The sequence below is a fragment of the Pistacia vera genome, unplaced genomic scaffold (genome assembly GCF_008641045.1).
Source record: "Pistacia vera cultivar Batoury unplaced genomic scaffold, PisVer_v2 Contig206, whole genome shotgun sequence".
Lineage (NCBI taxonomy): Eukaryota > Viridiplantae > Streptophyta > Magnoliopsida > Sapindales > Anacardiaceae > Pistacia > Pistacia vera.
This window is the reverse complement of record NW_022196009.1, coordinates 126,855-148,599: the sequence shown is the minus strand read 5'-3', so window position 1 is coordinate 148,599 and position 21,745 is coordinate 126,855. Positions and strand designations below refer to the sequence as shown.

At 34.7% G+C, this 21,745-nt stretch overlaps 4 protein-coding genes and 1 long non-coding RNA gene across 5 annotated transcripts in view; 4 read left to right on the top strand and 1 right to left on the bottom strand.

Annotated features, from left to right (window-relative positions):
* The first annotated feature begins 299 nt into the window (after window positions 1-299).
* On the top strand, window positions 300-5,421 carry LOC116128974 (putative GPI-anchor transamidase). The gene is made up of 11 exons (XM_031414718.1): window positions 300-799; window positions 1,225-1,266; window positions 1,383-1,527; window positions 1,975-2,204; window positions 2,512-2,569; window positions 3,211-3,288; window positions 3,432-3,520; window positions 3,727-3,808; window positions 4,634-4,825; window positions 4,908-5,044; window positions 5,361-5,421. Exons 1-11 carry the CDS (start codon window positions 660-662, stop codon window positions 5,419-5,421), a joined length of 1,254 nt encoding a protein of 417 aa, XP_031270578.1. The 5' UTR covers window positions 300-659.
* A 1,694-nt stretch (window positions 5,422-7,115) lies between these two features.
* LOC116128973 (c-Myc-binding protein homolog) lies at window positions 7,116-9,033 on the top strand. The gene is made up of 5 exons (XM_031414717.1): window positions 7,116-7,130; window positions 7,239-7,321; window positions 7,398-7,448; window positions 7,537-7,660; window positions 8,921-9,033. Exons 1-5 carry the CDS (start codon window positions 7,116-7,118, stop codon window positions 9,017-9,019), a joined length of 372 nt encoding a protein of 123 aa, XP_031270577.1. The 3' UTR covers window positions 9,020-9,033.
* Window positions 9,034-9,415: 382 nt separating this feature from the next.
* LOC116128972 (60S ribosomal protein L18a-like protein) lies at window positions 9,416-10,083 on the bottom strand. Its single transcript, XM_031414716.1, has 4 exons — window positions 10,072-10,083; window positions 9,905-9,984; window positions 9,695-9,812; window positions 9,416-9,469 (listed from the first exon to the last, which is right to left on the bottom strand). Exons 1-4 carry the CDS (start codon window positions 10,081-10,083, stop codon window positions 9,416-9,418), a joined length of 264 nt encoding a protein of 87 aa, XP_031270576.1.
* A 1,358-nt stretch (window positions 10,084-11,441) lies between these two features.
* Window positions 11,442-21,745, top strand: part of LOC116129066 (AT-hook motif nuclear-localized protein 14-like) — a 30,303-nt gene continuing 19,999 nt past the window's right edge. Inside the window, exon 1 of the mRNA XM_031414826.1 lies at window positions 11,442-11,946. Within this exon, the coding sequence (XP_031270686.1) occupies window positions 11,514-11,946 (433 nt within the window). The 5' untranslated portion in view covers window positions 11,442-11,513. The remainder of the gene's footprint in view (window positions 11,947-21,745) is intronic.
* Window positions 15,991-16,347, top strand: LOC116129067. The gene is made up of 3 exons (XR_004127843.1): window positions 15,991-16,044; window positions 16,120-16,168; window positions 16,256-16,347. It is a non-coding gene; the product is annotated as an uncharacterized LOC116129067 (long non-coding RNA).

Here is a 21,745-nt window from a genome sequence, read left to right as displayed (position 1 = left end):
TTGACGGCTCTCATTGTTGATCTCCTTGGCCTATATGTCCCATGTGCTTAAAAGTTTGAATTTCAAATTTTCAATAACAAGCAAATTTGTTTTTTAAAAACCGGATTAACCGGTTATTCGGTTCGATTCAAACCGATTAAAACAATTCGATTCGGTTTCCATATAGATTTGTTTGAACCGATTTTCGATTCGGTTTGAAAAATAATTAAACCGGTTTTTCTCACCCCAGAATGAAAATCATGTCATTTTAAGTAAAATGACCACAAAAATCGTAAAATTTAAAGTAACCAAAATATTTTCCGTAAGGACAAAATCACCCTTAAACCCGTCTGAAATTCAATAGAACTAAGAATATCGCTCCATAGCACTCGATGTGAAATTTCACAACCAACAGATTCCCCTGCAAAACTCGTCTTATGATCTTAAGATGATTGACGTTCTCGAATGACATCGCAACGAGGCTGGTCTCATAGATGAAGAGAAGCTGTGAAAGATTTTATTGTTTTTATTTAATTCAAAGAAAATGAGCTGAAGCTCCATTTCGCAATTGCAACACATATTGATACTGAACACGCATCGAATCTGAATTAATCTCAAACCCAGTTGGGAATCTACAAAATTAAAGTTTAAGTATTTTAGTATTGATAAACGGCTCCAAGATGTACGGTTCGTTGGGTTCAAGAAGTCCTGTGATGTTGATGTTCTTGCTTCTCTGCACTTCAATTGCATTCAGTGCTTCAGCTGAGACCACTCTGCACACTAACAACTGGGCTGTCTTGGTTTGCACTTCTCGTTTCTGGTAACTAGATTATTTTCACCTTTCATTTGTTTTTCTTTTACTTAATTCTGATAATTTATTTTTAGTATAGATTCACATTTTCAGAAATTAAAGCATATCCATTTCGTTGCTATTGATTATAAATTATACCCATGTTTTTCATTTCAGTTCCGGAGGTGTAAAATTGTGTTCTTGTTCTTGAAGTTTCTTCCATTTCTGCTTTTGATTACTGTTGTGGATAAATTTTTAGGGTATCAAGAGTTGTTGATTCTGGTTGTGATGTCCCAGAATAGTAGCATTTCAATTGATTTGCATTATGCTTGTTTTAGTTTGGATTCATGAATCACTGTTTTCTGCTAGTGTAAAGGTGAATGTGATGGTTTTGCAAGAAACTTGAACCATTGGATATATTTCTAGTTGAATTGATGTGGTGTTTCATTGTTCAGGTTTAATTACCGGCACATGGCTAATACATTGTCCCTGTATAGGTAAGAATAGGTTTTATCTTTTCTTTTGTTGTTTTGAAAACTGTCATCTTCTAAATTTATTTGTTGATCCTGTTTTTCTTTATTAACAGACTGTTTTCTTTTACATGGTTTTCCAGGACAGTTAAGCGGCTAGGAATACCAGATGAGAGGATTATACTTATGCTGGCTGATGACATGGCTTGTAATGCTAGAAACAAGTATCCTGCCCAAGTGTTCAACAATGAGAACCACAGACTTAACTTGTATGGTGATAACGTTGAGGTGAGTTTGTCCCTTCTAACTCTTTGACTGGTATGTGACTTCTCTAAAGATGAAAAAAATTGTTTTGAATAATTTTAAGTCTGCTCTCATTGTACACCATAGAGTAGTAGTCAATCAAGGATATTATTTACTTTGCTGATGCTCATAATCAGAATTACTGTTATGTGAAAATGACTATCATTATGAGTTGGATATTATACTTTTAAAATAGATGGTCAAAATATGATTAAAATGTGAAATAAATTTGATGCAAAATTGTCCTTTTTTCTTATGAAAAGAGAAAAAAGATGCATACAATTTCTCCAATAGAAGACTGCAATTCTCCATGCTCCTCCCCAGAGCCTTAAGTATTGTAGAGATGCAACATGTTCTTGCTTCTGAACAATCATAAGATGAGGGTTTTAAATAATTGTTGGACCCTGATTTCAGTAAACTTGAATTACTCAGGTGGACTATCGGGGTTATGAAGTAACGATAGAAAACTTCTTTAGAGTTTTGACTGGGCGTCACGAGACTGCTGTTCCAAGATCAAAGCGTCTTTTAAGTGATGAAGGAAGCCATATTCTTCTATACATGACTGGGCATGGGGGAGATGAGTTTTTAAAATTTCAGGACTCAGAAGAGCTCCAGAGTCATGATCTTGCTGATGCTGTGAAACAAATGAAAGAAAAGAGGAGGTGAGAGAATATTCTGCTTTGATGCTTTTCAGCTATAACATTAAAATTTCAATTATAAAAATTTAAAGTAATTGGATCTATAGAGGCTGTAGTGGCATCAAGTATTTTTATTTTGGTTGGAAGTAGATAATTGCTTGCATAAGTTGAAACTATAAATTGTTATGGGATTAATAAATGTTGTATGTGTTTACTTTTTTCTATGACCAATCCTATATAGAACTTTGTAAAAAATTTGTTATAATTTTTGGTGACTGCTGTCATATATGATTCCTGCTCAATATGTTGTTCATCATGCCATATAAATTAGATTCAAGGAGTTGCTGATAATGGTGGACACTTGCCAAGCTGCCACTCTCTTCTCTCAGGTTAGTATTATGTTTCTAATAATGGGGTATGGTTTTCATAAAATTCACAATATTTATTATCTAGTCATAGTTATACATTACTTTTTTGGGGGAATGATGTTTACCCGTTTATCTAGATGAATAGGCATACGGTACTAACAAGAAAAAATCTTAATGCATATAATATCTTATTTATTTTTGTAGAGTTGATTTAGCCATGATTATTCTAGAATCACATTTCATAGTTGTCCAGTGTATAGATGTTTCCTTAAATGTATAGTTTCCCTTCTGTAATAGTTATATGTATGTACAATCTATGTCCCATGCTGTGATTAATGTTTATTGGTATGCCAGTCAAACCAAGGTCTGCTTGCTGCACAATACCTTCAAGTTTTTCCAGAAAATCTATATATATACTAGGACATCTATTTAGTGTCATTTCTTTTCACAGTTGTTTGTGCATTTCTACTTTCAAGAGATGCATCTTTGTTCGTATGGTCGGGTCACGACAATCCATATTTTGAATTTTACTGATGCACTTCTGATTAACCTGGACCTATGAACATGGCATTCTAAGTCTTCAACCTTGCATTGAGACTTTCAACATCTGCTTTATGTATTTTGATGCTGGATGGACTTTTTCTTTTTCCTGGATTGTACAGCTTCATTCTCCAGGTGTTTTGGCTATTGGAAGTAGCAAGAAAGGGGAGAACTCATACTCACATCACTTGGACTCCGATGTAAGTGTAAAATTGATAGCGTTTTTTGTTTTATCAACGCCGTAAATATGAAGATCCAGGATGCTAGCTTTTGAAACTATCATATTCTTGTTTAACTTATAGGCTTTCGGGTATTACATTCAATGTCTCTTCTTATTATGCAGGTTGGGGTTTCTGTTGTGGATCGTTTTACATACTATACCCTTGCTTTCTTTGAGAAGCTGAATATGTATGACAATGCCTCATTGAGCAGGTACATTAAAGTTGGACTTTATACCAATTGCGTCGCTAAGAGTATGATATGTTCAGTATGTAGTGTCCACGCATCCTTTTGGTTCATTTATGAGTACTGTTTCCTTGTGCTTGGATTGTAGTGCATCTATTGTATAGCACATCTTTGAGTCATTATAATTCTTCAAACTAAGATCTGCATCATTTGCTCTGATGGTTATTATGCAGTCTTTTCACTTCTTACAACCCAAATTTGTTGATGTCAACTGCATATTACCGAACAGATCTATACCAAAGAAATCTGGAGGAGGTATGGAAGTCCTTGACTTCTTTTCTGATGCTATTGATCTTTGTGTTCTAATTGGTTTGTTTTCTTTTATAAAGAAAAGACTTTATACCTGTTAAATGAAGCTTTTTCTCATCCTTTAAAAGCATGAGCTCTTGCATCTATGTTAAGATCTGATAGAATTTGAGGTGGGCTTGACTCCTCACCCAATAAGGCCTTATTGAATGGGAGGATTACTCCCTCTTATAAACTAGTAAGCTTGAGTGTGCCTAGTCAGTGTGGGACTTCAACACTCCCCCTCACGGTCAAGCCCATATGTTGGGTCATACCTGTTATTGGAGGTAATTATCGGCTCTAACTTCTCACTCACTGGTCAAACACTCAGCTCAACTGAATCTGGGCTTTGATACCATGATAGAATTTGAAGTGGGCCTGGCTCCTCACCCAATAAAGCCTTATTGAATGATAGGATTACCCCTTCCTATAAACCAGTAAGCTTAAGTGTGCCTAGTCAGTGTGGGACTTCAATAAGATCAAACACTGCATAGATGTTATTTCATATGTTTCATGTTACAAGGCCTTTCTGGTGTTCGCAAACTGTCTTTAGTACAATCGTTCCTCGCCTGAATGATGCAAGAGGACTAAGTGCATTTTATGCTTAAATCTGGCAAAGGGAGGGTTACCACTTTGCATTATATATAAGAAACCTCTAGGCCCTTTTTGTGGTGAATATTTCTTTACCTGAGATCATTTCTCTAAGATTGAAGCAATGCTAGATCTTTCTTCGAAGACTTTTCAGCAGATTGAAATAACCCAAAAATATTTATGTGCCTCTGTTCCTCTCTCTAGGTACCTGTTACAAACTTCTTTGGTTCAGTCATGGAAACAATACATACTGATTATGCATACAAAATCCTCTCAAAGAAAACCTTTGAAAAGGTCAAAATAAAAATGCCTTCAGAAGAACCAGTCGACCACAATGAGCAGAGATCATTGCAAAACTCAAATGTCCAGGATCAAACTAGTGACACAAAAACAGAGGTGACATTTTCATATTTTTATTTAGAGCTATTCGTTTACATTCTTATGTACAATGCTAACAATAAGTGGGACATGGATGCAGGCTCAACAATGTCCTTTTACGAGTACATGGAATTCTTTCAATAAAAAGATGGAGAAGATTGAAAATATTGATTCCTTGGTGAGCTATGGCTTGCTAATAATGCTTCCACTATTGTTGATCTCCACGTGGCTATCACGGTAACTCTAGTTCACGTCCTTGACAGCATACGTGTTTTCATCTGCAAGATGCTGCAGTTTAGCCGTGACCCTGTATGTGCAGAACTTCTCACCCTAAATTTTCTCATTTATTCTTTTGTACCAAATATTAACTGTCCTTGTTCACAATTCTATAAACTAGAGAAAGAAATCTTTTTCCCGAAATCTTTATTTGTTTTTTATGTAGTTGGAGTGTGTTTAAGGTTTATATATTCATTTTCAAGTGAACTTAACATACTGCACATGGCTTCTTTGGATCTCAGTTAAATTGAAATCCATTGCCATACTTAATGTGTAGCTTTTGGTCCTCTGATGAGACTAATGGTGGGTTCGGTGGGATGTCAAATAGATGCAAATGAAATTATATTGTTTTTCCACATCTGAAAGAATTGATGATGAAGCCATTTGAGCTTCTTTAGATTACTTAACGCAGTGCAAAATTTGAGAATTGGAATCCAATTGAAATAATTAAAAGCAGGACAACGGTATGGACGTTATTGTGCCTTTGATGATCCAAATCTCAGGGTGGGCGTTGATGTGCACAATGAATTAGGGGATGACAAAATCGGGTACACGACCCGAATGTGCCTTTTACTACCTGACCCAAATATTCGGATATGTAAAATAGTATCTGGTAATCGAGCCGGTTTATGCAATACCCGAATACGTGGGTACCCAAAATTTCAGTTCAATTACCGAGTACCCAAATGTAAAACCCGAATTTCTTGTAATATTGCTTCCAAACAAAAATTTCTCTACCAAAACCATCAAAAAGACAAAAACAACATACAATATCGTAAAGTTAGTGAATCAATTGAGCAAAAAAGTATAGAAATAATTCTTCACAATAAAAAGAGTCCAATGTAGACAATTATCGAATACCTTTTGTGAATTGGAGAAATGGAGAAATAAAGAATTGATGCAAGCAAAATCAGTGGAGGCTGGAGAGAAACAGAACTGATGCAAGCTAAATGGAGAAATGAAGAAGAAGATGCGAGTGAAATCAGTGGACTAGTGGAGAGAATAGAGAAACAAAGAGATTAGTGGAGAGAAAATGATAAATGAAGAAGAATATGGGAAGTTGTGACTGGAGAAATGTAGAGAAAGGGAGAAACGAAAAACGAAGAAGAAGGTTATCTGGGTTTAGGGCAAATTGATTTGAGATTTTACTTTTTACTTTAAAAAAAAAAAAAAAAAACTCAGGTTTTTGCGAGGTACCCAGATTATATTTTAAATATAACCCGGTACTAAATTGAAAAATCGAGTACCTACTTAAATACTACCCGAATCTAACCTGGTGTACTCAAAAATTTGGTTCGGGTTTAGGGTATTTTTGTCCATGTACAGAATTAACTATGTGGTTTTATCTAGGCATCCAGGTAATCTATCACTAAACTAAGAATTAACGATGCAAGAACATTAAGCCAAATTCCAATATCGTTGTAGATACTCAAACTAAAAATTAAGAAATGTTGTCACACTAATTATTTAACTTGGAAATTCATAGTCCCTTATCCATATATATTTATATATTTTGGCAAAGAGGTGTCTAAATTAAATTACGCGTATTTTAACTAATCTCCGAAGTCCATTTAAACCTTATAAGTGCAAAGAACCATATAAATTATAATTATTATCCGGAGCACCTAGGAACTCAAGACTAGGCCCAACACTTGAGGTTAATACAATACTCTCATCCATATTTTCTTATAAAAAACCGTAAAATTTGTGTTAAATGTGAGTGAGATGAAATCACAATTATATATTAACTTTCTCATCTAAAGGAAAGAAAAACACACACTGATCTAAAAAATCATTCAACATTATTGTAAATATATATTAATTATTATTTATTCACCTAGTTGGGTCGGATTCGACTGGGCCTAGGCTCAAAAGCAAGTCCTGGGTTGATGCGGAAATCGAGAGATGGGCTCTGAACCTGTAGTCGAGTAGGTGACAGGTCTATCATGTCATGGTGGGTTGGCTTCCCTTGTTGTTCTTTTATCGTTTTCATCAAGAGCAAAGAAGGGGAAGAAATTTAACGCAGATCATGATGCGTTACAAAGAGGTAAATTTCAAAACTTTTCTCAAAATTTTAAACTGTGTAATTACTGTAGCTGATCCATCCATAACTTCTGAAAATCTGGCTTAAATTCGTTATATCTTCATCACCCAGTTGATGTTTTACAGGAAAAAGAAGCAAAGAAGGAAGCTTTTAGAAGTATTAGATTCCAGTGGAGTTCTTGATGCTCTTACAAAGGTACTTGCTCACATTCAATTTTTTTTTTTTTAATTTTTTTTTTTCTTGTGGAGTGAAGTTTTAAGTTTTTGTTGTAGTTCTGGTGGCATTGTATGAGCAAAATGACAAGCCTTCTTCTGCCCTCGAGTAAGTTGATGTTTTTCTTTTTTGTTCTTTGAAATGGGGTTGTGTAATTTTCTGAAAAGTTGTGAATATTTGTGTTTATGGTCGGCAGGTTTATTCAACAAAAATTAGGAGGTCCTAGTGTATCTGATTATGAAAAGCTACAAGCTGAATTGTCAGATTTGCAGATGAAATATAATGATCTTTTGGCTGCACATCAAGAAACTTGCAAAGAGGTGCCATCTCATTTTTTGATCTGTCCACATTTTGCTTTTAATATTAGCAACGCTAATGTGTCTGTGGTTTAAGGTTACTTAAGATTCTGAGGATTGATGTTTTAGATTGGATGAAACTACTTTTTTTCTTTTTCTCTAATTTAAAAAATTTTGTTTATCTGTTTTCGGAATAGAATGTTTGTCATTTGAGGAAAATTTTTGTCTAATTTTGATGTAAATTTTGTGCTTTACATGGTCTATGAAATGAGTCACATTGTTCTTATTATGTTTAAGCTGGGGAAGAACATATCCACTGTTTCTTGTCCCAAGCTTAGTAAGAATTTTGTCCCAATAAAGGACCTTGCATTTCCATTTTCTAATTGGATATGACATTGTGAAATCTTACCACCTTGATCCCTTTCTCTCTGGTGATTATCGTCAGGTCCTCATCCATAAGTTAACATTGGACCAGCCCTTGGCCTACATCCTCCCCAATACATAAAAATTCACTCTGGCTGCCTATCTAATATTTGTTGATTATTTGCGGAAGCAGATCATTGTAGTAGGCTTCTTCTGGCTGTCCAATATGTTTTGCCCGATATTCTTTCACAATATTTGACAAATTCTCCTTTAAACTCTCATGCACAGTTCACTTTAGTAGAACTACAGCTTTTTTCATGATCATTATTCAGTCATTTACGGAAACTTTCCAATCACCTAAAACCACTTCACTGTTTACCTTCTATAGTTTTAGTAAATTTCAGTAGAACAGAGGAGATCTTGTATCAGAATCAGTATTTCTGCATATCTGTCTTTTTGTCGTGTACAAGGAAATCACAGTCCAAAATATCAGATATTTTTCAACAATGATCATCCCAAATTCATTATCCATTTCATAGATATAGTATTGGCTTTATTGTGTCATGACAATGGCAAGAAGAAATGGTTGCAACAGATTTCTGTAACTATCACAGCGGAACAATGTTGACTTTGTTCAAGTGTAATAAATTACTATTAGATTATGTCTGAGATTCCCAAATAAAGAGATTGTTGCTGCAGGAGACCATATCATCTCAATCTTGTCTTCTCAATGCCATGTCTCATTACATGTAGTTTTATTCTTTTAAATTTTTCCTAAAATGTCTCAAGTAGTAGTTGAATCTACCTGTTGATATTTCACAAGTATACTTCACTTAGAGTAATTACTTGAATTTATTGTTTGTGATTCTCCAAAAAAGAAAACAAACATCATTTTCTCTGCCTGACTATGTTCTTTTGCAGCTAGACGAACTTAAGAATTCAAATAACATGGCATCTGCAAAAGAGACTATGGACGGGGAAGCACAGGCACAGGCACAGGCACCGAAGGAGGAAGTCTAAAGATCCTGTGCACTCATGCACTGTAATGCTAAAGCAAGATGTTGATTCTGATAAGAGCATTGATTTACTGAAAGGAACAAGTATCCCAAAGTGTTGTACTTATGATGTGTTGTAGGCATGAGGTTTCTTCTGTATATTGTTCTCTTTCATCAAATTTTATGAAATGATTGTTGATCTCAAACAAAGAAGATATGAATACATTTATGTTAAATGCATTTGATCCTAGCTCTGGCCTACTTTGTTTCTTATCAATAAATAAACTTCACAAATTTTGCAGTAAAACAACTGAGAATTTTGTTACAGGAAGGATGTCACAAATCTTGTAATTTTATAATTTAGAAGCGCCTTCATCTCATGGTTGAACCAAAATACTCGACGACGGCACTGAGAAGTTTGCTACAAGAACACAACAAGAAGAACAACCAAGAGCGCAACAGAGCAAATCAAAGCCTACAAGATAATTGAAGAACAATAGGATCAAACTGTATTACTGGAAAAACAAGATGCATGGAACTTGTAAGATAGAATATCAAACATGACACTCCGGCCGGATCACAAAATTATGAACAAGAATATGTACAATGACAAGAAAATGCAAATTCTGATTCAATGTCAAGTTCTGCAATTTAAAGAAAAGTGTAAAACTACACCCAGGAATGAAAAGAATCTGCTTACAGCAATTGCTGATGCCGCAAGGCCAGATCGCTCTCTTGGATCTTTGAGATAATACTTCCCCAAGTAAAGAACAGTGGCATAATACCATAATGGAGGAAATACAAACCCCAACAGAAACCTGTTGCAAGATTCAAACTCTCAAAAAAAAAAAAGAAAAAAAAAAACTGCAAGAAAAAGATTACAAAAAACTGGAAATGATCTGAAACTCACGAAAACCAGCCAATGCCACAGCCAAAGCATGAAAGAGGCTTTTCATCAACTCCAACTGCAATCACACCAACATTTTCAATCTTCAAAAGAACTATCCATGAAATCACAATCTTTAAAAAGCAAATGAATAGTGGCAAATGACAAAACATTTTTTTCCCTTATTTTACCTGCAATAACATTGTTTTTTTCTGAGTGGACTTCCTTCATCATTCACTTGCAAATATTTATACAGAAAAAAAAAAAAAAAATGAAAAAGAATCATCTTGTAAAGATTTATAAAAGAGAAAAGGAGCGGTTTCCCTCTTCTAAACCGAAATAACTGTCACTCTTGTTCATTTCACAAAGTGTAGCAGTTTTCATGTTTAAATTATAAATATTTTATTTAGTGAATATTCAAAAGTTTGTTCACTTTTGGATTTAATTTACATTATTTTACTTATTAAATACCTTTTTTTTATTTTTTATTTTTTTACTTTGTTGTATGCCAATACCACTACCCACACTTGGGCATATGGAAAAGAAAGCATTAACAAAAGGAGAATAACTGAATAGTTTTTTGTGTATATTTATATTAAATGCGTCATAATAAAATATGCTATTAAAAAAATAATATACTGTATATACATATATTATAAGATATACTAACTTATAATTCGTGACATTCCTTGATATCTATGTATTGTTAATTAAAGGTTTTTTTATATGAATTGTTAATGCTATAATTCGTATCAATCATAGATACCCAATTGACCTCGGAAGGGACTAAACGAGATGTACGTGTGATCACGGATAATCAACAAAGTTACTAAAACGATATAATAAAGTAAAAAACAAGAGATATTTTATAGTGGTTTAACGGTTATGAAAACCAAACTTATATTCACTGTCATGTTATTAATTATTGGGGGGTGTTAAAGGGTCAAATAAGATTGCAAAGGAATAATCGTGAGACTAATGAAACGAGTTTAGCTTTCATGATCTATTCTTTCTAAACTCTCTCTAAAAAGATTAATATATTTATCTCTTGAACTTTATTGCTATTGGAATCATTCTTGTTCTTTACTTTGTCACATCCTTTTAGTGATCTTGTTAGTTACCCATAACCACGCACATATTTTGTTTGATCTATTTTGGGATTGATTGGATATCTCTGTTTGGTACAAATTATCGGATCAATATGAATAATGTTATATATGTAAGTCTTCTTCTATGTTTTATTTAATCTAAATGTAATAATAATATAATATGATATTGGCGTGAAAATAATTTATGGTTTTAATAATTATTAAAGCTTGCCACATCATCTATTTTAATTTATTATTTTATTTTATCTTAACTTTAATTGCTATATACTAACTGAGATTGATAAGAAAAAAATCTGGAATAAATTAAAAAAAAAAAGGTAAAAGTCAACAACCATAGTGAATCACGAAGAGAAACAGCAATCCAACGGCTGAGAATCTCCCACCTCTAATTAATGAAATAAAAAATGAAAATAAAAGCCCAACCCAAACATTCATTTCAAAATAAAAAAAAAATAAAAAAAATAAAAAAAATTCTCTCTCTTCTCTCTCTCTCTCTAAACTCTAAATCTCTATCTAAAACAAAAATGGAACCTAACGACGCGCAACAACTACCACAACTCAGCTCCTACTACCACCACCACCACCACCATCACCACCTCCCCTCCCCCACAACCACCTCGGCCACTGCCCCCACTCCCTCGCCCACTAATGGCCTGCTTCCTCCACCTCCTCACTCCACCAACAACGACGACGGCGCTGGGTCCCACCACCACCAACACAATCCAATGGTGTACCCTCACTCCGTCGCGTCTTCCGCCGTGACCTCCCCGCTGGAGCCGGCGAAGAGGAAGCGTGGAAGACCCAGAAAGTACGGGACGCCGGAGCAGGCCTTAGCGGCCAAGAAAACAGCGTCGGCTTCTAACTCCAAAGAGAAGAGAGAGCAACAACAACAAGAAGGCCTGTTGGGTTCCAACTCTTCGTCTCCGTTCTCTAAGAAGTCTCAGCTTGTCGGTTTTGGTGGGTGTTTTCGTAAAGTTTACAACTTTATAGTCTTTTTTGATATGCCTGTTAATTTCGGTGGTTTTTCTGAAAATTTCATGTTTCACGCTACTCTACTTGTTAATTGGGGTGTTTTTGCAATCTGGGTTAGTCTGATCTTTGTGGGTTTCTCTAAAATATTTTATTTTTCTTGGGAATATTGTGAATTTGGATGGTTGTTTTAAATTATTTACCAGTGGTGTGTTTGCTTTAGTGTAGTGGGTGTCACTGTGAAAACATAGACGTTTGAGTGCGTTTCTGAGATTTTTTTTTTTCTTTGTACGCGTTGAATTTGTTGGTGTTTTTTAATTCTACCTTTTTAGGGCTTTTCAATGCTTAATCTCCTAGTACATTGAGTTTAGTGGGTCAAATTGCTAAATTCCTTGAAATGCTGAGGAATTGTTCTGAGTTCTTCTGACTGTGGTTTGCTCCTGATTCCAAGATTTGATGTGTACAAAATTTGTGCATGAATTTACCCATGTTGGTGGTTACAAAAGCTTTTTGTTTTTGTACATTTTTTGTTTTTTCATGGTTAGCCAAGCTTCAGTTTCTCTTTTTTGAATTGGAAAGGGTTTTAAAATTTTTCTTCTTAGATTGATTAAGGATGTTATACTTTTGAGTCTTTATATCGTTTGCTGTGAACCATAATGCTAACTGAGAAGCATGCTATAAATGCCATTACAGGTTATTATATTGATTCTAGTTAGCGTTTAATGCATGGCGATATGTTTGTCACTGTTTCTGTCTCTAGCTGTAACATAATGCTGGTTGAGTGGTTTTGAATTAATTTCTTTGCATGTTAGTATGCTACCATGCTGATTGTTATTAGCCTTTCTGTATACATTTTAAGGTGGTGGATTTGGGAATGTCTAGCAACCTGCGAAGTTGGTTTATGTCACAGTTCTTTTCTCCTTTTCTTCATTTACTGGGAGAGAACAATTCAGGGCCCCTCTTATTAATGTTTGACTAACCATATGATCTAGCACTTATTGTTTCACTTTCGAGAATATTTTGTTTTGTATATTTTTCTTTTACTCTGCGTTATAGTATTGCAATATCATTACTTTGCCAATGTAAAATGGTGTATTTTTTATTATATGTTGTATAGTTCAAATAGGGTTTGGGCTTCAGTATTTCCTATTGAGGTTGAGGTATAACTTAGAAACTTACTGTTGCTCTTTTAAATTATTGGATGCAGGAAATTCTGGGCAAGGTTTTACTCCTCATGTCATTAGTGTAGTTAGATCTTTCTTCGAAGACTTTTCAGCAGATTGAAATAACCAAAGTATTTATGTGCCTCTGTTCCTCTCTCTAGTTACCTGTTACAAACTTCTTTGGTTCAGTCATGGAAACAATACATACTGATTATGCATACAAAATCCTCTCAAAGAAAACCTCTTGAAAAGGTCAAAATAAAAATGCCTTCAGAAGAACCAGTCGACCATCATGAGCGGAGATCATTGCAAAACTCAAATGTCCAGGATCAAACTAGTGACACAAAACAGAGGTGATATTTCAATATTTTTATTTAGAGCTATTCGTTTACCTTCTTATGTACAATGCTAATCAATAGGTGGAAATGGATGCAGGCTCAACAATGTCCTTTTACGAGTACATGGAATTCTTTCAATAAAAAGATGGAGAAGATTGAAAATATTGATTCCTTGGTGAGCTATGGCTTGCTAATAATGCTTCCACTATTGTTGATCTCCACGTGGCTATCACGATAACTCTAGTTCACATCCTTGACAGCATACGTGTTTTCATCTGCAAGATGCTGCAGTTTAGCTGTGACCCTGTATGTGCAGAACTTCTCACCCTAAATTTTCTCATTTATTCTTTTGTACCAAATATTAACTGTCCTTGTTCACAATTCTATAAACTAGAGAAAGAAATCTTTTTCCCGAAATCTTATTTGTTTTTATGTTTTGGAGTGTGTTTAAGGTTTATATATTCATTTTCAAGTGAACTTAACATACTGTACACATGGCTTCTTTGGATCTCAGTTAAATTGAAATCCATTGCCATACTTGATGTGTAGCTTTTGGTCCTCTGAGAGACTAAGGTGGGTTCGGTGGGATGTCATATAGATGCAAATGAAATTATATTGTTTTCCACATCTGAAGGTGATGATGAAGCCATTTGAGCTTCTTTAGATTACTAACGCAGTGCAAAATTTAGAATTGGAATCCAATTGAATAATTAAAAGCAGACACGGTATGGACGTTTTGTGCCTTTGATGATCCAAATCTCAGGGTGGGCGTTGATGTGCACAATGAATTAGGGAGACAAAATCGGGTACACTACCCGACTGTGTCCTTTTCTACCGACCCAAATATTCGATATGTAAAATAGTACTTGGTAATCGAGCCGTTTATTGCAATACCCGAATACGTGGGTACCCAAAATTTCAGTTCAATTACCGAGTACCCAAATGTAAAACCCGAATTTCTTGTAATATTGCTTCCAAACAAAAATTTCTCTACCAAAACCATCAAAAAGACAAAAACAACATACATATCGTAAAGTTAGGTGATCAATTGAGCAAAAAATATAGAAATATTCTTCACAATAAAAGAGTCCATAGACAATTATCGAATACCTTTTGTAATTGGAGAAAATGGAGAAATAAAGAATTGATGCAAGCAAAATCAGTGAGGCTGGAGAGAAACAGAACTGATTGCAAGCTAAATGGAGAAATGAAGAAGAAGATGCGAGTGAAATCAGTGGACTAGTGGAGAGAATAGAGAAACAAGAGATTAGTGGAGAGAAAATGATAAATGAAGAGAATATGGGAAGTTGTGACTGGAGAAATGTAAAGAGAAAGAAAAACAGAAAGAAGGGTTATTGGGTTTAGGGCAAATTGATTTGAGATTTTACTTTTACTTAAAAAAAAAAAAAAAAAAACCAGGTTTTGGGTACCCGAGTATATTTTAATATAACCCGGTATTCGAACCAAAACCGGTACCTACTAAATACTACCCGAATCCAACCTGTTTTTGGGGTACTGAAAAATTCGGTTCAACTCAGTTCGGTTACAGGTATTTTTGTCCATCCGTACATTGAATATCTATGGGTTCTATCTATGCATCCAGGCATTCTATCACTAAACTAAAGAATTTAAATGATGCAAGAACATTAAAGCCAAATTCCATATCGTTGTAGATACTGAAACTAAAAATTAGAAATGTTGTCACACTAATTTTTTAACTTGGAAATCTAGTCCCTCGTGTGTGTGTGTGTTTTGTGTGTGTGTGTGTGTGTGTGTGGATTAAGAAATGTCACACTAATTTTTAACTTGGAAATTCTGTCCCTCGTGCGCGCGTTGTGTGTGTTGTGTAAACAAAGTTTTGAATTAGTTACGCGTATTTTAACTAATCTTTGAAATCCTTGAACATATTACGAAGCCAAAGAACCATATAAATTATAACGTTATTATCTAAACCTAGGAACTCAAGACTGGCCAACCACTTGGGGTTAACAATACCCTCATCCATATTTTTCTTATAAAAAACCGTAAAATTTGTGTTAAATGTGAGTGAGATGAAATCCAATTTATATATTAACTTTCTCATCGAAAGGAAGAAAAACACACTCTGATCTAAAAAATCATTCAACATTATTGTAAATATATATATATTATATATATATATATATTATTATTTTTCACCTAGTTGGGTCGGATTCGACTCTGGGCCTAGGCCCAAAAGCAAGTCCTGTGTTGATGCGGAAAATCGAGATATGGCTCTGCACCTGTAGTAAGTAGGTGACAGGTCTATCATGTCATGGTGGGTTGGCTTCCCTTTTTGTTTCTTTTATCGTTTTCATCAAGAGCAAAAGAAGGGGAAGAAAATTTAACGCAGATCATGATGCGTTACAAAGAGTAAATTTCAAAACTTTTTTGCAAAATTTTAAACTGTGTAATTACTGTAGCTGATCCATCCTAACTTCTGAAAAAATCTGGCTTAAATTCGTTATATCTTCATCACCCAGTTGATGTTTTACAGGAAAAAAGCAAAGAAGGAAGCTTTTAGAAGTATATTAGTTCCAGTGGAGTTCTTGATGCTCTTACAAAAGGTACTTGCTCACATTTTTTTTTTTTTTTTTATTTTTTTTTTTTTTGTGGAGTGAAGTTTTAAGTTTTTGTTGTAGTTCTGGTGGCATTGTATGAGCAAAATGACAAGCCTTCTTCTGCCCTCGAGTAAGTTGATGTTTTTCTTTTTTGTTCTTTGAAATGGGGTTGTGTAATTTTCTGAAAAGTTGTGAATTTTGTGTTTATGGTCGGCAGGTTTATTCAACAAAAATTAGGAGGTCCTAGTGTATCTGATTATGAAAAGCTACAAGCTGAATTGTCAGATTTGCAGATGAAATATAATGATCTTTTGGCTGCACATCAAGAACTTGCAAAGGGTGCCATCTCATTTTTTGATCTGTCCACATTTTGCTTTAATATTAGCAACGCTAATGTGTCTGTGGTTTAAGGTTACTTAAGATTCTGAGGATTGATGTTTTAGATTGGATGAAACTACTTTTTTTCTTTTTCTCTAATTAAAAAATTTTGTTTATCTGTTTTCGGAATAGAATGTTTGTCATTGAGGAAATTTTTTTTGTCTAATTTGATGTAATTTTTGTGCTTTACATGGTCTATAAATGAGTCACATTGTTCTTATTATGTTTAAGCTGGGGAAGAACATATCCACTGTTTCTTGTCCAAGCTTAGTAAGAATTTTGTCCCAATAAAGGACCTTGCATTTCCATTTTCTAATTGGATATGACATTGTGAAATCTTACCACCTTGATCCCTTTCTCTCTGTGATTATCGTCAGGTCCTCATCCATAAGTTAACATTGGACCAGCCCTTGCCTACATCCTCCCCAATACATAAAATTCACTCTGGCTGCCTATCTAATATTTGTTGATTATTTGCGGAAGCAGATCATTGTAGTGCTTCTCTTGGCTGTCCAATATGTTTTGCCCGATATTCTTTCACAATATTTGACAAATTCTCCTTTAAACTCTCATGCAAGTTCACTTTAGTAGAACTACAGCTTTTTTCATGATCATTATTCAGTCATTTACGGAAACTTTCCAATCACCTAAACCACTCACTGTTTACCTTCTATAGTTTTAGTAAATTTCAGTAGAACAGGAGATCTTGTATCAAATCAATTTCTGCATATCTGTCTTTTTGTTGTGTACAGGAAATCGCAGTCCAAAATCAGATATTTTTCAACAATGATCACCCAAATCCATCCATTTCATAGATATAGTATCAGCTTTTGTGTCATGACAAGGGCAAGAAGAAATGTGTTGAACAGATTTCTGTAACTACACAGCGGAACAATGTTGACTTTGTTCAAGTGTAATAAATTACTATTAGATTATGTCTGAGATTCCCAAATAAAGAGATTGTTGGCTAGGAGACCATATCATCTCATCTTGCTTCTCAATGCCATTCTCATTACATGTAGTTTTATTCTTTTAAATTTTTCCTAAAATGTCTCAAGTATGTATTTGAATCTACCTGTTGATATTTCATAGCACACTTCACCTAGAGAATTACTTGAATTTATTGTTTGTGATTCTCCAAAAAAGAAAACAAACATCATTTTCTCTCTGCCTGACTATGTTCTGTTGCAGCTAGACGAACTTAAGAATTCAATAACATGGCACTGCAAAAGAGACTAGGACGGGGAGCACAGGCACAGGCACAGGCACCGAGGAGGAAGTCAAAGATCCTGTGCACTGTAATGCGAAAACAAGATGTTGATTCTGATAAAGCATTGATTTACTGAAGGAACAAGTATCCCAAATGTTGTACTTATGATGTGTTGTAGGCATGAGGTTTTCTCTGTATATGTTTCTCTTTCATCAAATTTTATGAAATGATTGTTGACTCAAACAAGAAGATATGAATACATTTATGTTAAATGCATTTGATCCTAGCTCTGGCCTACTTTGTTTCTTATCAATAAATAAACTTCACAAATTTGCAGTAAAACTGAGAATTTTGTTACAGGAAGGATGTCCACAATCTTGTAATTTTATAATTTAGAAGCGCGTTCATCTCATGTTTGAACCAAAAACTCCGACGACGGCACTGAAAGTTTGCTACAAGAACACAACAAGAAGAACAACCAGAGGCGCAACAGAGCAAATCAAAGCCTACAATAATTGAAGAACAATAGGATCAAACTGTATTGCTGGAAAAACAAGATGCATGGAACTTGTAAGATAGAATATCACCTGACACTCCGGCCGGATCACAAATTATGAACAAGAATATGTACAATGACAAGAAAATGCAAATTCTGATTCAATGTCAAGTTCTGCAATTTAAAGTAAAGTGTAAAACTACACCCGAATGAAAAGAATCTGCTTACAGCAATTGCTGATGCCGCAAGGCCGATCGCTCTCTTGGATCTTTGAGATAATACTTCCCCAAGTAAAAACAGTGGCATATACCATAATGGAGGAAATCAAACCCCAACGAAACCTGTTGCAAGATTCAAACTCTCAAAAAAAAAAAAAAAAACAACTGCAAGAAAAGATTACAAAAAACTGGAAATGATCTGAAACTCACGAAACCAGCCAATGCCACAGCCAAAGCATGAAGAGGCTTTCATCAACTCCAACTGCAATCACACCAACATTTTCAATCTTCAAAAGAACTATCCATGAAATCACAATCTTTAAAAAGCAAATGAATAGTGCCAATGACAAAACATTTTTTTCCCTTATTTTACCTGCAATAACATTGTTTTTTTCTGAGTGGACTTCCTTCATCATTCACTCGCAAAGATTTTACAGAAAAAAAAAAAATGAAAAAGAATCATATTGTAAAGATTTATAAAAGAGAAAAGGGGCGGTTTCCCTCTTCTAAACCGAAATAACTGTCACTCTTGTTCATTTCACAAAGTGTACAGTTTTCATGTTTAAATTATAATATTTTATTTAGTGAATATTCAAAAGTTTGTTCACTTTTGGATTTAATTTACATTATTTTACTTATTAATTACTTTTTTTTATTTTTTATTTTTTGTTGTATGCCAATACCACTACCACACTTTGGGCATATGGAAAAGAAAGCATTAACAAAAGGGAATAACTGAATAGTTTTTTGTGTATATTATATGCGTCATAATAAAATCTGCTATTAAAAAAATAATATACTGTATATACATATATTATAGATATCTAACTTATAATTCGTGACATCCTTGATATCTATGTATTGTTAATTAAAGTTTTTTTATATGAATTGTTAATGCTTAATTCGTATCAACATAGATACCCAATTGACCTCGAAGGGACTAAACGAGATGTACGTGTATCACGGATAATCAACAAAGTTACTAAAACGTATATTATGTTTCTAATAATGGGGTATGGTTTTCATAAAATTCACAATATTTATTATCTAGTCATAGTTATACATTACTTTTTTGGGGGAATGATGTTTACCCGTTTATCTAGATGAATAGGCATATGGTACTAAGAAGAAAAAATCTTAATGCATATAATATCTTATTTATTTTTGTAGGGTTGATTTAGCCATGATTATTCTAGAATCACATTTCATAGTTGTCCAGTGTATAGATGTTTCCTTAAATGTTTAGTTTCCCTTCTGTAATAGTTATATGTATGTACAATCTATGTCCCATGCTGTGATTAATGTTTATTGGTATGCCAGTCAAACCAAGGTCTGCATGCTGCACAATACCTTCAAGTTTTTCCAGAAAATCTATATATATACTAGGACATCTATTTAGTGTCATTTCTTTTCACAGTTGTTTGTGCATTTCTACTTTCAAGAGATGCATCTTTGTTCGTATGGTCGGGTCACGACAATCCATATTTTGAATTTTACTGATGCACTTCTGATTAAGCTTGACCTATGAACATGGCATTCTAAGTCTTCAACCTTGCATTGAGACTTTCAACATCTGCTTTATGTATTTTGATGCTGGATGGACTTTTTCTTTTTCCTGGATTGTACAGCTTCATTCTCCAGGTGTTTTGGCTATTGGAAGTAGCAAGAAAGGGGAGAACTCATACTCACATCACTTGGACTCCGATGTAAGTGTAAAATTGATAGCGTTTTTTGTTTTATCAACGCCGTAAATATGAAGATCCAGGATGCTAGCTTTTGAAACTATCATATTCTTGTTTAACTTATAGGCTTTCGGGTATTACATTCAATGTCTCTTCTTATTATGCAGGTTGGGGTTTCTGTTGTGGATCGTTTTACATACTATACCCTTGCTTTCTTTGAGAAGCTGAATATGTATGACAATGCCTCATTGAGCAGGTACATTAAAGTTGGACTTTATACCAATTGCGTCGCTAAGAGTATGATATGTTCAGTATGTAGTGTCCACGCATCCTTTTGGTTCATTTATGAGTACTGTTTCCTTGTGCTTGGATTGTAGTGCATCTATTGTATAGCACATCTTTGAGTCATTATAATTCTTCAAACTAAGATCTGCATCATTTGCTCTGATGGTTATTATGCAGTCTTTTCACTTCTTACAACCCAAATTTGTTGATGTCAACGGCATATTACCGAACAGATCTATACCAAAGAAATCTGGAGGAGGTATGGAAGTCCTTGACTTCTTTTCTGATGTTATTGATCTTTGTGTTCTAATTGGTTTGTTTTCTTTTATAAAGAAAAGACTTTATACCTGTTAAATGAAGCTTTTTCTCATCCTTTAAAAGCATGAGCTCTTGCATCTATGTTAAGATCTGATAGAATTTGAGGTGGGCCTGACTCCTCACCCAATAAGGCCTTATTGAATGGGAGGATTACCCCCTCTTATAAACCAGTAAGCTTGAGTGTGCCTAGTCAGTGTGGGACTTTGATGAACACCTGACCTGCAAATCCACAAACAGTCCAACAATCCATCCACAACACAACCAACACACACACTCAAATGACAAATATCCTGTTATATTACCAATCAAACAATACATTACATCCAGAGAGTATTCATTCCATAGTAATGTCCTAGCAGTACTCAAATGGCATATGACAGAGATCAAATAACAAGTACATAAGAAAAATGGTAAATGCAAGACTGACTTCGAGGGTCAGCAGCCTTTACAATTACCGACTTCGAGGGTCAGCAGCCTCCCGTCCAAAATGGCTTAAATGTTCTGAATGCTTCTCTCTCGCCCTTTTTGTTCTCTCCTGACACCTTTTGATTCTAACAGAATTCTCATTTCTCCACTCCTCACAAACCACCTGTCCCCCTTATAACAAACTCTAACCTCCTGCCTAACCTATATTCCCCTGCGTCTTCCCTCTCTTCTTTCTATGGTAGACCACACCCTTTGGTTGCTCAACATTCAACACTCTCCCTCACGGTCAAGCTCATATGTTGGGTCATACTTGTTATTGGAGGTAATTATCTGCTCTAACTCCTCACCCACTGGTCAAGCAGTCAGTTCAACTGAATCTGGGCTCTGATATTATGATAGAATTTGAGGTGGGTCTGACTCCTCACCCAATAAAGCCTTATTGAATGGGAGGATTACCCCTTCTTATAAACCAGTAAGCTTAAGTGTGCCTAGTTAGTGTGAGACTTCAACAAGATCAAACACTGCATAGATGTTATTTCATAAGTTTCATGTTACAAGGCCTTTCTGGTGTTCACAAAGTGTCTTTAGTACAGTCTTTCCTCGCCTGAATGATGCAGGAGGACTAAGTGCATTTTATGCTTAAATCTGGCAAAGGGAGGTTTACCACTTTGCATTATATATAAGAAACCTCTAG

Bases quoted from the DNA above. Each gene is read 5' to 3' on its own strand.
- LOC116128974 (XM_031414718.1), top strand. From the start codon at position 660: ATGTACGGTTCGTTGGGTTCAAGAAGTCCTGTGATGTTGATGTTCTTG. The intron at 800-1,224 runs GTAACTAGATTA...TTCATTGTTCAG, and splicing joins GTTTGCACTTCTCGTTTCTG to GTTTAATTACCGGCACATGG. The intron at 1,528-1,974 runs GTGAGTTTGTCC...TGAATTACTCAG, and splicing joins TGTATGGTGATAACGTTGAG to GTGGACTATCGGGGTTATGA.
- LOC116128973 (XM_031414717.1), top strand. The intron at 7,449-7,536 runs GTAAGTTGATGT...TATGGTCGGCAG, and splicing joins AAGCCTTCTTCTGCCCTCGA to GTTTATTCAACAAAAATTAG. The intron at 7,661-8,920 runs GTGCCATCTCAT...GTTCTTTTGCAG, and splicing joins ATCAAGAAACTTGCAAAGAG to CTAGACGAACTTAAGAATTC.
- LOC116128972 (XM_031414716.1), bottom strand. The intron at 9,813-9,904 runs GTGAGTTTCAGA...ATCTTGCAACAG, and splicing joins TGTGGCATTGGCTGGTTTTC to GTTTCTGTTGGGGTTTGTAT. The intron at 9,470-9,694 runs GTAAGCAGATTC...ATTATCTTGTAG, and splicing joins TTGCGGCATCAGCAATTGCT to GCTTTGATTTGCTCTGTTGC.